This window comes from Haliotis rubra, unplaced genomic scaffold, assembly GCF_003918875.1.
Source record: "Haliotis rubra isolate DU_JTF1 unplaced genomic scaffold, ASM391887v1 Scf185, whole genome shotgun sequence".
NCBI classification, from domain to species: domain Eukaryota; kingdom Metazoa; phylum Mollusca; class Gastropoda; order Lepetellida; family Haliotidae; genus Haliotis; species Haliotis rubra.
Genome location: NW_025765836.1, coordinates 971,878 through 987,996, shown reverse-complemented (window position 1 = coordinate 987,996; position 16,119 = coordinate 971,878). Strand labels below are relative to the sequence as shown.

At 41.5% G+C, this 16,119-nt stretch overlaps 1 protein-coding gene across 1 annotated transcript in view; it reads left to right on the top strand.

Moving 5' to 3' along the window:
* The window catches only part of LOC124273858 (protocadherin Fat 4-like), a 29,058-nt gene that overhangs the window by 8,870 nt on the left and 4,069 nt on the right, over positions 1-16,119 (top strand). Inside the window, exons 6-20 of the mRNA XM_046709178.1 lie at positions 24-146; positions 774-2,237; positions 2,731-2,920; positions 3,869-3,957; positions 5,001-5,141; positions 5,567-5,690; positions 6,995-7,330; positions 8,225-8,370; positions 8,575-8,743; positions 9,718-9,947; positions 10,630-10,809; positions 11,626-11,761; positions 11,936-12,060; positions 12,386-12,510; positions 15,654-15,830. Of these exons, the coding sequence (XP_046565134.1) occupies positions 24-146; positions 774-2,237; positions 2,731-2,920; positions 3,869-3,957; positions 5,001-5,141; positions 5,567-5,690; positions 6,995-7,330; positions 8,225-8,370; positions 8,575-8,743; positions 9,718-9,947; positions 10,630-10,809; positions 11,626-11,761; positions 11,936-12,060; positions 12,386-12,510; positions 15,654-15,830 (3,755 nt within the window). The remainder of the gene's footprint in view (positions 1-23; positions 147-773; positions 2,238-2,730; positions 2,921-3,868; positions 3,958-5,000; positions 5,142-5,566; positions 5,691-6,994; positions 7,331-8,224; positions 8,371-8,574; positions 8,744-9,717; positions 9,948-10,629; positions 10,810-11,625; positions 11,762-11,935; positions 12,061-12,385; positions 12,511-15,653; positions 15,831-16,119) is intronic.

Below are 16,119 nucleotides of genomic sequence, written 5' to 3'. Positions count from 1 at the left end.
TGAAATCACACAACTATTTGCAGACACTTGGGCGACTAGTCTACGAACTGCAAGATATAAACGACAATTATCCAATGTTCAGTCGTACGAGATACAGCGGGGAGGTTCCAGAAAACTCACAACCTTACAACGATGTATCCGGTTTGGTAGAGAGATATTATTTTATATTTATTGAAGTGTATTAATTTGATATATTAAGTGTTTAGTCATATCTCATATTTCTCTTATCCAAGAGGTAAATGGTGTATACAGTTAAGCTGAAAAAAAGCCAGGCACCTTTGAAATACGTATAACTGTGCTATATTCTTCATTACACAAGTGATGAAAGTTACTTAGTGCTGCGTTACTCGTCTATTATCTATTACTCTGGCGTTGAATGTGAAACTTTTGATAAGACCAAATACCTTTATTTACAATCGTTAGCAACGCCATTTACGTTCCGAGTGGCCTATATCCTCTAGAAAATGAATGAAATATATTAAATATACATTTAAATAAAATGAACTTTTTACTTCCAAGTAGATGGATGCAGACGTAATTTAACCTAACAGGAAAAACACAATAGTTTACAACACAATATACGCGACCCGTTTCAAAAAGGGATCGTAGAGCTAAGGATATCTTAGCGCGCCCATCTATAACATATACTGAGGACATTGGTACATCTAACATCGTTTTGCGGAAATCTATTACACCCATGATTGTAATTTGAACCATTTTTTGTGTGCATTGTGGCTTTTTCAAATATATATACGATTCCAGTTTCTTTTCAGATAAACCTCCATGCCTCTGACGCTGATATCCGTGAAAACGCAAGACTGACTTTTACGCTAACCGGCAACGGAAGTGACTATTTCAATGTAGTTAATTATACAAATAATAACGTCAAAGTCATAGTGGGAAAACCTGGTCTCGATAGAGAACTAATGTCTTCTTATCTTATTACTCTTACAGCAACTGACAATCCAGTCGACCCAAACGCCAGGAATAGTAATTCTACTCTCCTTAATATTACAATTTTGGATGAAAACGATAATGATCCCGTTTGTGATGACTGGCCCACTACGTTGTACGTCCTTGAAAACGTTGGTTCCGAATTACTTACGACCCTAACTGCTACAGACAGAGATGAAGGACCTAATGCTGATATTATTTATAGTGTACATGGGGGAGGATGGACATTTTCTGTTGAACGTCAAGAAGGAAAGGTGTACAAAAACCATCCAATTGATCGCGAAAGTTTCGATGTAATACAGTTAACGTTTGAGGCAAGGGATAAGGGCATTCCTTCGAGAAGCTGTGAAAGGAACGTCACAATAAACATAAATGATACCAATGACAACGCACCTATGTTTGAAAATGGCATCAGTTATATTGTGATTAATAGACCCGAGGAACAGGATTGTTCCAAGTTAAATATAATGATTACAGCAACAGATCCTGACAAAGGATTAAACGGAACGGTTGAATATTCGCTTAACAACACAAAGTTTTCTATTAACAAAGTTACCGGAGATATAACATGTAATTCAGCTCTTGACTATGAACGCGAGAACACCCACGAGCTTGTAGTTATTGCCACGGATAAAGGCGATGAGCCAATGAGCTCTTCTCTGACCGTTGTGATTCAAGTCCAGGATATCAATGATAATGCCCCAGCTTTCTCAAAACAGTTTTACAATGTCAGCATCCTACCTAGCGAATGGGTTGATGGCAAACCGATTCTTGTCATGAAGGTATCGGATAAGGATTCTGGACTAAATGGAAACATTGTTTTAAGCCTTAACAACTACAGGGAGACGTTTAATGTAACTTCTGGCACAAATGGCGTACTAAGAATAAAGGGTCTTGCACCATCTGTTGGAACTGTGTATAACTTTAGCATAACTGCGACAGATAAGGGTCACCCCCCAAATACCAACACGACCCTCGTACAGGTACGTGTGAGGCAAGATGAGGGCAAAAATCCCATACAGTTCAATACTACAGAATTTCAGTTTGATTTGGAAGAGGAAACGAACAACACAGGAACCGTTATTGGACAAGTGCAAGCTGAGGTATCCGTAGGAGCTGCAAGTTATCAATTTGTAGAAGGATATAAAGATAACTTTTGGATGAATTCTAGCACTGGAGAAATATTTTGCGACGCCATTTTGGATAGAGAGGAAACCGGATGGTACAAGCTGGTGGTACGGGCCTTACCACGGTCAGGAGGCCAGGGTGGCGACGTGGCCATTGTAAGATGTAGCTTTATATTAGCTTGATGTTCTAAGAATTCCACATTTTGTGTAAAGACAGGGTATACCTTTGCTCAGCAATAGTCCAGTCCTATCAAAGGCCACTAGTGGTTCAAGCTTTTGCTCGTCACGTCGAAGACCCACATGGCTACAATGTATGACGCCTATTTCTGGTGTCCCCGCCGTGATATAGCTGGAATATAGCTAAAACTATTCTCACTCACTCACTGTGATACGATATGACGTAGCTGATCTATTTGACTACATGCCAGACTGTGTGAGGTCGGTATGCAGGTGTGAACTGTTGATAAGCTATGCTGTTAAGTTAGCTCAGATTGTTAGGCATTTGGAAATTAACGTTCCCTATTGACAATGACAGGCAGAAAACTGATTAGTTTCGCTAAGGGTATTAGTTAATTGTATTAACTCACAAATGACCCATATTCATAAAATACAACCTTTAATTAGGATTTCTGTCGATTCTTTTTTCGAGGTTACTGTAAATGTTCGTGACATCAACGACAACCACCCGGTCTTTAAGGTTCCTCAAAAACATTTGGTCTTCCAAATCGCTGAAGATGCCGACATCGACATTGGCATAGCCTATATATCAGCCAATGACCCCGACGAAGGCATCAATGGAACGTTAACATACAGTATCTGGAACAAGGACGAACAGACCCGTAAGTGATCTCCAGACTGTAGTGTTATAGTGCAGTCGATGGCAAGCACGAAATTACATTGATAGGCTGCGATCGTCTTACCATTTGCATCAGGAAGTTCATGTATATGCAATTTGTTTTCAGAAAAAATGTTGCCATATTGAAATACACGTTCAGGAGAATATCCTTACAAAGAAAGTGTAATCCCAAATATAACATATGTTACATATTGAAATAGCTCTGTTCAGATAAATACATCTATTTTACGTGTTGGTTTGACAGTGATAAACGCCTGATTATCTTCTTTGGGTGGCATTGTAGAAGTTGGGAAGTACAATACTGACAATTTCTTATATTTCGTGAGTGCAACAGCTTCTCGTACCTTCTTGTCAAGCAGGAATGTAACATGAAGAGAAGGAGCTGCATATATACAGAGTAACAAAGAAATCAACATAATTAACATAACTGGCTAGGTTGTAAGTTGATTAAAACCAGTGAAATATGAAAGGGAAATGAGATGGAAGCCAGAAATGTACAAATCGAGGTGGTTGTTCAGAAAGAAGGAGATGTTTATACAGTTGATTGGGACTGTGCTTCCGAGGCTAAAATATCCTTGATCTCCACTGATCTCGATTTGACCAAAAATACTCATCCCAAACGCCAAAAACCACCACCAACGAGATCAAGGATATTCCATCCCATCAGCCTATGGTGCGCACCTCAACCTCACTATTATTTAAGAAACCACCTGTCCCTGTGAACGAAATTATAGTTTTTCCAAAAAAATCGACGTAAAACGCCTAATGTGAACTGAACTAAACATGTTACATTCCTGCTTGACAACGATACATGGACCTGTCTCGAAAAGTCACACTCACGAGTCATTGAAATGTGTTAATATTGTACCCCTGATAATCAAATTGGAGTATTCCTTGAGATGACTATTCCAGTGTTCATTTTACATTGCAGCATTTGTAATTGAAGAACTGCATGGTCAAGTGAAGACGAGTGCCAGGTTAGACAGAGAAAGGACACCAAGTTACACTTTGACTATTCAAGTACGTTGAATGGAATGTCTATACATCTATAATCAACCTTTCTTTGATTCTTTCTGACATTTCTAATTTATATTTCTGTGAAGAAAAATAGCAGTCATAACACATGTATACAGTTTTAGCTTCTATGTACAGTATACCTAACAGACGTGTTACGCCACCGAACCGTATTAGGATCCTCTGCTTCTTTGTAAGTACCAGAGTAGCGCAAGTTGTGTTTTGCCAAAATGGAAAACCTCTGCGCTCATCAGGCTTTCGCCACATATTAAAAGGAACTGCTAATACCCTTTTCATAAAAGCCACAGAAACCATTTCTCTAATCATGATCCGTATCTTTCCCCGTGGATGGCCACCGTTACAAACACATGCAAAGGAAAGTCAATTGCACGTCCAAGACAACCTACAGCCACATCATCCAATAACATACATAAAATACACGTTAAACTATGTAGTTACACTGTACATGTGTGTCACCGATGCCTGCAATTTGTAAATGTCCTCATTTACATTCCATTTCAACCAGAAAACGTTTTAATAGCTTTCCCGAGGTCTTGAGCGTTGTAACCTTGAACTTGCATTATTTTTTATCATGAGTACTACATCACTTCGATTATACACCAAACGTTTTTAAGTGTAGATACAAAAGAAATTATCTAAACGTGATCTCGTCTATTTCTTGTTCAAGTAAGGTACATGAGTAGATAGCAATGATTATTTGATGGTTAGAGAACAATATGTTATCGTAAAGCTTCAGCTAAATTACCTTGTTTTAATGTTGTCAATCCGAGCAGAATTTCCGATTCATATGCTTAAAATAAAGGTTAGCAACAAACTCATTTCACACACTCAGTACTGCCATGTGAACTTGCGGTGGAAGAAAACGATTGAACAGGAAGATTAAAACTCCATGGGTCTGAAATCATTCGCCATTTCCCAAGTATGATATCTGTATCAAATAGATCAAAACCAAATAGTTTTAGCCCCCACCTAACGTGTATCTGCAGTCTTCTGCTCAACAGTGTATGTCATTTTATGTCATGTTTCAGGCCAAGGACGGCGGAAATCCGTCTCTGTCGTCTGTTACCAATGTCACAATCCTCGTACTAGACATAAACGACAATGCTCCAATATTCAGCTCAGGATCCTACACCAAGACCATTAAGGAAAATGCACCTCGCAGTACTTTGGTAAGATACCCCACAGTATTAATTTTACAAGTATAAATAGGGGGCAGTTTAGTAGATTAGATTCCATACACTGGATCAGTCGGTGCAGCTCATTTCTGATGTCAACGTGCACGATGTTGCTATAAAGGGGTCAAACTATTGAACATAATTTCACATTGACACAGTGTTAATCAGCGTCCATGTACAGCTTTTACGAACTGTAACTCAACTGTCGAAACCTGGAGAGCTGAACTTATGTAGGCATCCTAGTGACCTTCAAACATCGCTTCATTCAAAGGGCGACAATTCTTGTAATCTCGATATTTTCATCATGAATAAGGAATCGTAGCTGTAATAACTTTTCAAAGCCCCTTGGAACCAATTTCATTCAATTTAACATAATATTTACATATAATGTTTTGACGACGATCGTCATTATGTTTCAGCTTGACGACTCTGATGTTTTTGCAACTGATCTCGACTACAACGACAACGGCACCGTTACATACGTCAGCAAAACTACGCTTGTCAGCAACACGACGATCAGATGTCCTTTCCGTCTGACAGATAGTAGGTGTTTAAACTCTCAGTACGTTGGGTAGACTGAAAAGCTCATGTTTGGTACCTGTACAGATTTATAGGTGACTGGAATACATTGACCACGAATGATTACACATTTCACTCGAAGTTTTATATGAATTGCTGGTCAGCTAAACTTCAGATGATTTTGCAGGAGCAAGTGCAGAATTCTGAACCCATTTCTATTAGAAAAAGAAGATTTCAGGACTATTCTTTTGATCCTTTGCTCTTCCGTTAGTCAGTATATTTGTTTAGCCTTGCTAAACAGAAAGAGTGAGTGAGTTTAGTTTTACGCCGCACTCAGCAATATTCCATCTATGTGGCGGCGGGCTGTAAATAATCGAGGCTGGGCCAGACAATCCAGTGATCAACAACATGAGCATCGATCTGCACAGTTGGGAACCGATGACATGTGTCAACCATAAACAGAAAGAGGATGGTTATCATCCTGAACCCCCAAAGCACATATCCCAAGCACTCTTACTCACCTCCTTCATACGACATTGAACTTGCTAAGAGAGAATCCACACTGAAAGAGCATATTGTCAAACATTTGCATGTCCTTTGGACGCGAAATATGAAACATTGTTCATCTGAGACGTGAGAACGTTGAAGGAGGATCGGTCAGTATTCTTGGGGAAGGAGGTATTGACGATCGTGGATGATTAGAGACAAATTCCAGCCCATATGAAGAACATGTATCCCAATACATGTCTGGGCTTCGCATGGAGGGGGCAGTGGGCCTGAGCTGATGATGGTCCCAACCAGCCTTATTGTGCCAGGATCTCCCAAACCCTCTTTGTTGCATTTATGTATTTTAATCTTTGTGATAATAATATTGATGGTGACTGTGATGAATTTGTAGGTTTGTCAAACTTGATATAACAAAACCACGACTAAAAGCCAGGTCAGTAATACTATGTCTATTGCATTATCATTATCATATTGTATTCAGTTATTATTCACAGTTTGCGTAATTTGTAGACCACGATGCTAGGGATTAAGATAAAATATTACGAGTGTTTGTAAAGTTGTATGTACGGAAGCGTCCTAGTGCCACAGTCTGAATTTTTTTTATCTCCTAATTAGGACTTAGAATCTCCTAATTAGGAGATACTATCTCCTAATTAGGACTTAGCTATCTCCTAATTAGGAGATACTATCTCCTAATTAGCAGATAGTATCACCTGTGGCACTAGGACGCTTCCGTATGTGTTATACGGTACTAACTATTTTGACGAAATGTTTGTTGCATAGTGATATCTTTCTAAATACACGTGCATGGGCATTTTAAGAATATAACAAAACAACGAACGAAGTGGTAGGCGTGATGGCTGTTGACGACTCCATTGACTACGAGACGACCCCTGTGTATGAGTGCTACGTCACCGCGGTGGATATGAGTCGCTGTTCTGGTGATATGTGCAAGTCTCGCTTAACGGGGACAGCAACCGTTACAGTCAACGTCCTAGACGTCAACGACAACACACCCACTTTCGAAGCAGCGCCATACAACACCAACGTGACACGGGACAGCCCGATCGAGTCTCTTGTTACTGATGTCATCAAAGCTACAGATGAAGATTCGGACGGCAATGGCATAGTCCGCTACAACATCACAGATGGTATCGGTGAGTATATACCTACTACGAGTACACACTGCCATCGGAATAGTAATAGTGTCTTCGAAATGGTTGGTTGGTGTGTAACGCCGAAATCAGCAATATTCCAGCTACATGTATTGGCGGCGGTGTGTAAATAATCGAGCCTGGACCAGACAATCCAGTGATCAACAGCATGAACATCGATCTACGCAATTGGGATACGATGATATGTGTCAACCAAGCCAGCGAGCCTGACAACCGGATCCCGTTAGTAGCTCTTATGACAAGTATGGGTTGCTGAATATCACTTCTAACCCGGATCTTCACGGGTCTTTGAAAACGGTACCAAATCAGCGAAAGTAGTATAATCGGTATAGTAGTCAGTGAACGTGTTAAAACTGCTAAAATCATGTTTGCACATTTACAATGAAACATTTATTTCAAACATTTTGTGCATATATTCTAATTAATCGTTCTAGATTTCAACCAAATCAAAACAATTACAGCTAGTGATTGACGGCCGATGAAGTAAAATGGCACCAAAGTTTTTTCAGAAAGTTGTCAAGTGCACAAATATGTTAATTTGGAGATGACAGCTAGTGATTGACGACCGATGAATTAAAATGGCACCAAAGTTTTTTCAGAAAGTTGTCAAGTGCACAAATATGTTAATTTGGAGATGACGCTATCTAAATAAATAAAAAGTAAATATTCTAGTATTTCTATTTTTAAGTAATTGTAGCATTCGAGCCAATAGTCATCGGACGGTAGCTCGATGAATGAACTCTACACAAGCGTCTTTAACAGTTATATATACAAATGTTCATAATCACGGTTGACCTGTCTACAGAGATTGCTATTTTGAATGGGGACATATACACCAACAATTACTTAATTCGCCCTTGTTCTCATTTCTTGCAGGGTCCACTTTCTTCAGGATAAATACCATGAGCGGCGATTTGTACATTTTGAAGGACTTGTCCAGTCTTGACCAAGACATAGTCACCCTCACAGTTGAAGCTCGCGACAGTCCAATCGATGACGAACAACGCCAGGCGACGACCACGGTACTGCAGTTTGAGAACCTTCAGATTGTGCAGATACAAGAACAGCGAATATTATATATCAACCAATTACCTATTAGCTTGGTATCACTATCCTTTTTTAACACAATGTAACATATCTAATTAAGATGAAATAAAACGCAGGAAATATAACTTATAGGTAAGTTTAGACAAAGTTTAATGGTAATTAATATATATTTTCTATAGATCACCATAGAAATACTAGACGACAATCCTCGACCCTGGTTTCCAAAGGCTCAGACCATGCAGATCAGGGAAGAGGAGAGCCCTGACGGAACCAGTCTGAACATGACGGCTTTAGATCGAAAACACGGGGAGGTTACCATTTGCAACTGTACTTACGAGCTGACGTCAGGTATCTCTTTCTACTCTCTAACACGACCTTTTATTATTTTTATGTTCAAGACAAAACAAAACGAGCAATGCTTTTCTTTTCAATGTGTTTTACGTAGAGGGTAATGTCCGAGTAACTCTCCATTCCTACAAAAATAATGGAGCCGAGGCCCGTTATTTTTAATGAATGGAGAGTTACGAGAATATTACCCTACTTAAATTACATTCAAAGTATTGGTAATATTTCTGTTATCAAAATTAAATGTGGACAAAATGAAGTTTTAAATTTGAAACTGGTACACATCGCTCCATTCCTGAAAAGTAATGGAGCGAACAGACAATGAAATGACGTCACAAATGTAATTTAATTTAGGTTGCCTCTAATTATACTCGTTTACATGCGCAGCAATGTGAGATTTCGAGTTCTGTTATCCGTTCAGTGTGTTGGTTTTGCTGTTTTTTCCTGTCAGTTCATATAATCGAGTTTTTTGTCCAAGGGAGACCACAAACTATATCGCTAATGGCCAACCGCACACTGAATGAATGATTTGTTTTTTGTTTGTTTGTTTATTGTTTAACGCCGCACTCAGGAATTTCTCAGCTACATGGCGGCGGTCTGTAAATAATCGAGTCTACACCAAACAATCCAGTGATTGACATCATGAGCATCGACCTACGCAGTTGGGATACGATGACCAACCAAGTCAGCAAGCCTGAACATCCGATACCGTTAGTCGCCTCTTACGACAAGCCTGAGTTGCTGAGGTTTAATTCTAACCTTAATCTTCACAGGTAGTGATTGAATGAAGTTAGATTGAAGTTGTCCCCTGATTGTTCGATACCCCATCTATATCACATCATCTGCCAGACGAAGTAACCTCAGTTGACTTAATGGTCAACCCTCCAGCACTGGTCAGTCCCGAAATGCCCGTAGTTTCAGCGCAAACAATCCCTCATCATGGTAGCTTATTTTGTTTGTACAACCTATATTTCCAGATTTTTCCAGTTTCTTTATTATCAACAAGACAACAGGAGATTTTAGACAGACTGCAAAACTAAACAGAGAGTCTACCGGAAGCACAGTTAGAATAGGGATCAAGGCCTCTGACGATGGCGATCCACCCAAGACCGAAACTGCATTTATCACCATCAACGTAATCGACATCAACGACAACAGGCCCTACTTTAACAAAACATTACGGTCGCAAACTTTTTCCGTTACCCAGGTAGGTACACGTTCAGATGGAATTCAGTTAACGAAAGGTGATGCTTATGTGGACACCAGCTGACGAAGCAGTGTTTAATCGTATCATTCATGTATCACTCGAACCCAGTTTCCTGGTTTGTTTCAAAGTACTAATAAATGTAACCCTGCATCAATTTGATTTGTATAGGGTTGATAGGGTGTAGGGCAATCTACTTTTCGAACAGTTATATACAACGAACTGCTCATTCATTGCCCCTTTCAATCACTTCAGTAATATTTTGTCACCACTGCCAACAAACTATTTACATGGGACATGACTCAACTCGGGCTCATAGAATGTTCCCTAATTGCCTTCTGAAAATGTCATGGCGGTGGGGTAGCCTAGTGGTTAAAGCGTTAGCTCGTCACGCCGAAGGCCCCGGTTCGATTCCCCACGTGTGAAGCCCATTTTCTGGTGTCCCCCGCGGTGATATTGCTGGAATATTGCTAAAAGCGGCGTAAAACCCAACTCACTCACTCACACTCTGATAATGTCCTCTTTTTATACAAGTCATTGTTCAGTGTGTCTAGTAAGTATGTAGTCACTGTGTAAGAATGTTAAATTGAAGAAAATATATATTGTCATAGTCTTACACTACAAAGTCCAATACACTAGTTTCTAAATATCACATTCTTCAGTTCAAACACAAAGCTGTTTTCAGACTGCTCCTGTTGGTAGCCTGATTGGCCACGTGGTGAGTATTGATGAAGATGAAGATCGCAACTCCATCACTTCCTATGAAACCCTTAAAACCGATGAGAGGATATTGCTACATGAAAATGGTACTATCGTCGTCAACAAATCCCTCATCAATCACGAGAAGGAGCTTTATAAAATCGAGGTAGGTATACATGCTTACATGACAAGACTTGGCTAAGCGTAAGATATGTTATCTCAGTCATGATGTATAATCATCCAAGCCATTTCGCCTTTGTCCACTGCCCATCACTCAATAAAGCTTCCCGAACTGACAATCTGCATTTTGATTGTGTGACAGTGAAAATATAATTTGCCTTTCTCTGTATTAACAAACCATGTTACCTACGCCGATAGACTTATGACTATTCGGGTACGACGTGTCTCCAGAAACCCATGCTTGTCGTAAGAGGCGACTAGTATCGAGTGGTCAGGCTCTCTGACGTGATTAATGCATGTCATGGTATCCCAGTAGATCGATAGTCATGATCTCAATCACTGCATTGTCTGGCCAAGGCTCGACTAGTGAGTCATATAACTGCTAGGCCGGTGGTATCTGTGTTTGTGTAAAGCTAACATCTTCACTTCCACATACCTCCCAGAGTGGTATGACAAACTTGACACGTGTCATCGTATCCCAATTGCGTAGATCGCTGCTCATGCTGTTGATCACTGGATTGTCTGGTCCAGACTCGATTATTTACAGACCGCCGCCATATAGCTGGAATATTGCTGAGTGCGACGTAAAACTAAACTCATTCACCAAAAGGTGAACGTCTATGTGAAAATAAAAGGCAAAAGTATTGTTTTTTTACTTAAATCTAATCAACAGTTACGTTATTCTTCCCGACCAAAATAAGTACTGACCAAAATATATTTTAATATTTTCTGCGTTAAAAGCACTATTAAATGATAAAAATAATAAGATATAGCATTAAACATAAATCCTTTAATTGTGCAGTTTTCAGTGAGTGCGAGGGATAGTCTTCCTCTGGAGTGGTCGTCAGATACGGAAAATGCGTCCTACCAGTCTACACTGGTGTCGATATCTGTTCATTACAGAGACCCGAATGAACACCCACCTACATTTATTAAAGGTATTCTTCTTAAACATGGTGACCATGTATCATTTTTGTGATTTCGATCTTTTTAATGTACCATTAAAAGTCATATGCAAAAGGATGTTTGTGGAATGTTCACGTAGAAACACCACCATAAATGATAAACTGATAACATTAATGTGACTTCTCATCATTACAATCCTTTGCCAGCTCTATACAGTACACAAGTAGACTTTACAAGTCGGAAAGGAACCGAAGTAAAACCAGCTGACTTCAAAGCTGTTGATAAAGACGGGGACAACATATCCTATGCTATAATACACGGAAACGTCAGGGTAAGTTTTCTATGCAGTTATGAGTGGCGGGAGCCATCGGTAACATTCCAGTGATCTATACTGAGGAAAACAAATGAAGGAACACTACTTCATGGCAGTGTTCCTTCATTTATTCTCAGATTTCCTCCCACAGCGCTATGCAAAGCTGGTGATGAAAACTGGAAAATATTTAAGGAACGCTTAAATTTCCTTTGTTCCTTTAATTGTTTCTCTCAGTATATTCACATGATCAATCTGTAATTCTTAAACCGGACCAATACTCGAGTAAATCGAGAGTAAGAACGGAGAGAAATATATCATTAGAGTATGTGTTTATCTATTTCAGGATATCATCGTCATGTCCTCGGAATCAGGACTGATGACACTCCAGTATGATCTGGACAGCACAATCGATGAACTCATAAATTTGACAGTTACAGCAACCGACAATGCCAGCTATCCGAAAACAGGGTAATCATACTTTGTGGTGTACACTCGGCTAGTACAGCTTGACTGGACGTGATTGTTTTTACAGCGCACACTCGGGTAGTACAGCTTGACTGGGCGTGACTGTTGTTACAGCGCACACTCGAGTAGTACAGTTTGACTGGGCGTGACTGTTGTTACAGCGCACTCTCGGGTAGTACAGTTTGACTGGGCGTGACTGCTGTTACAGCGCACGCTCGGGTAGTACAGTTTGACTGGGCGTGACTGTTGTTACAGCGCACACTCGGGTAGTACAGTTTGACTGGGCGTGACTGTTGTTACAGCGCACTCTCGGGTAGTACAGCTTGACTGGGCGTGACTGTTGTTACAGCGTATACTCGGGTAGTACAGCTTGACTGGGCGTGACTGTTGTTACAGCGCACACTCGGGTAGTACAGTTTGACTGGGCGTGACTGTTGTTACAGCGCACGCTCGGGTAGTACAGTTTGACTGGGCGTGACTGTTGTTACAGCGCACACTCGGGTAGTACAGTTTGACTGGGCGTGACTGTTGTTACAGCGCACACTCGGGTCAGTAGTACAGTTTGACTGGGCGTGACTGTTGTTACAGCGCACACTCGTGACTGTTGTTAGTAGTACAGCTTGACTGGGCGTGACTATTATTACAGCGCACGCTCGGCTAGTACAGTTTGACTGGGCGTGACTGTTGTTACAGCGCACACTCGGGTAGTACAGTTTGACTGGGCGTGACTGCTGTTACAGCGCACTCTCGGGTAGTACAGTTTGACTGGGCGTGACTGTTGTTACAGCGCACACTCGGGTAGTACAGTTTGACTGGGCGTGACTGTTGTTACAGCGCACACTCGGGTAGTACAGTTTGACTGGGCGTGACTGCTGTTACAGCGCACTCTCGGGTAGTACAGTTTGACTGGGCGTGACTGTTGTTACAGCGCACACTAAGGTAGTACAGTTTGACTGGGTGTGACTGCTGTTACAGCGCACTCTCGGGTAGTACAGTTTGACTGGGTGTGACTGCTGTTACAGCGCACACTCGAGTAGTACAGTTTGACTGGGTGTGACTGTTGTTACAGCGCACACTCCAGTAGTACAGCTTGACTGGGCGTGACTATTATTACAGCGCACGCTCGGCTAGTACAGTTTGACTGGGCGTGACTGTTGTTACAGCGCACACTCGGGTAGTACCGTTTGACTGGGTGTGACTGCTGTTACAGCGCACACTCCGGTAGTACCGTTTGACTGGGTGTGACTGCTGTTACAGCGCACACTCCGGTAGTACAGTTTGACTGGGTGTGACTGCTGTTACAGCGCACATTCGGGTAGTACAGTTTGACTGGGCGTGACTATTATTACAGCGTACACTCGGCTAGTACAGTTTGACTGGGCGTGACTGTTGTTACAGCGCACACTCCAGTAGTACAGCTTGACTGGGCGTGACTATTATTACAGCGCACGCTCGGCTAGTACAGTTTGACTGGGCGTGACTGTTGTTACAGCGCACACTCCGGTAGTACAGTTTGACTGGGTGTGACTGCTGTTACAGCGCACAGCTCGGTAGTACAGTTTGACTGGGTGTGACTGCTGTTACAGCGCACACTCCGGTAGTACAGTTTGACTGGGTGTGACTGCTGTTACAGCGCACGCTCGGGTAGTACAGTTTGACTTGGCGTGACTGCTGTTACAGCGCACACTCGGGTAGTACCGTTTGACTGGGCGTGACTGTTGTTACAGCGCACGCACTCGGCTAGTACAGTTTGACTGGGCGTGACTATTATTACAGCGCACGCTCGGCTAGTACAGTTTGACTGGGCGTGGCTGCTGTTACAGCGCACACTCCGGTACAGCGCACACTCTTGACTGGGACGTAACTGTTGTTACAGCGCACACTCGGGTAGTACAGCTTGACTGGGCGTGACTGTTGTTACAGCGCACTCTCGGGTAGTACAGCTTGACTGGGCGTGACTGCTGTTACAGCGCACACTCGGGTAGTACAGTTTGACTGGGCGTGACTGCTGTTACAGCGCACACTCGGGTAGTACAGTTTGACTGGGCGTGACTGTTGTTACAGCGCACGCTCGGGTAGTACAGTTTGACTGGGCGTGACTATTGTTACAGCGCACGCTCGGGTAGTACAGTTTGACTGGGCGTGACTGTTGTTACAGCGCACGCTCGGGTAGTACAGTTTGACTGGGCGTGGCTGTTGTTACAGTATTGTCACATGAATTCAAATGAACCTGAGATTGACACATCCAACGATTCTAAAACATTATCAATTTATTTAAAACTATTAGGACTGAGGGAATTGGGTATCGTCTTACGCCGTTTTCAGCTATATTCGTCACAACAGGGGACACCAGAAATAGGCATCAATGTACACTGATCCTGGTCTTGGACTTGCCGAATGGGTGAGAGTGAGTGGGTGGCGAGTTGGGTTTAACGTGGCTCTGAGGTAAACCAAGCCATGTCGGAGAATTCTTGAAGTGATGCGAGTCTCAGACTGATGTGATGCAGATCTTCATGCAACTCATGACTATCGTGCTGACAAATCAATGTACACTGATCCTGGTCTTGGACTTGCCGAATGGGTGAGAGTGAGTGAGTGGCGAGTTGGGTTTAACGTGGCTCTGAGGTAAATCAAGCCATGTCGGAAAATTCTTGAAGTGATGCGAGTCTCAGACTGATGTGATGCAGATCTTCATGCAACTCATGACTATAGTGCTGACAAATCAATATATCAATAATGATAATTGACACAACACTCAGGGCCTAGATTTTCTTAGCGCTAAGATAGTCGTAAGTTAATGTTATGGTATGGCCCTTACGACTTTCTTAGCGCTAAGAGAGCTTCGAAAATCTAGACCCTGGTTTCTGGTGTACGGAAGACGTAATAAGACTTGACACATGTCACAGAAATAATGTTCAGATCCACTTCTATCAACGTGTCAATCAATTAATCAATTCTTTATACAAGTATATTAAGCATATTTGCAAGTTTTCAGGTATGTATTTCCTTCTAATTTCATCATAAAATGGACACATAAACGTGAAGTGATATTCGTCCTCTGGACCCTTTCATATATGGGACAATTCATGGGTATGTTTAACACTGACATAACCATTTCAAGAACTAAGAAAAGCTGTTTGTTGCAGCACGTGTCAAGTGTTGATCACACTGAAGGACATGGAAGACACGCAGTGTATCCCACAGAAGGAATACAGTCGGTTGGGGGAGGACAGCGAGCTGAAGACAACGTTCATGACTCTGTTTGGTGTAATGACTGCTCTTCTGGTTCTTGCTGTAATTACAGTCTTGCTCAGCTGTTACAAGTACGTCATCCTCTGCATACACATGACAAACCCGTTTTCACCTCGTCAGTTGTACGATTTCGACTGTATCATGGGCATATGTTTGAGATTCACTATCAAATAATGATGATACCGGGTGTTCTCGATAAGTCCGCATATCCTGCCCCACCAATCGCAAACGACACATGCAAAAGCTAGTCAGTGAAACACTAATGCATACTAATAAAATATTATTTTGGAACTGATGCGTCAAAATTCAAAGTATTGTCAACGTGCTTACCATTAAACATTATAAAAGCTTTACCCAGGC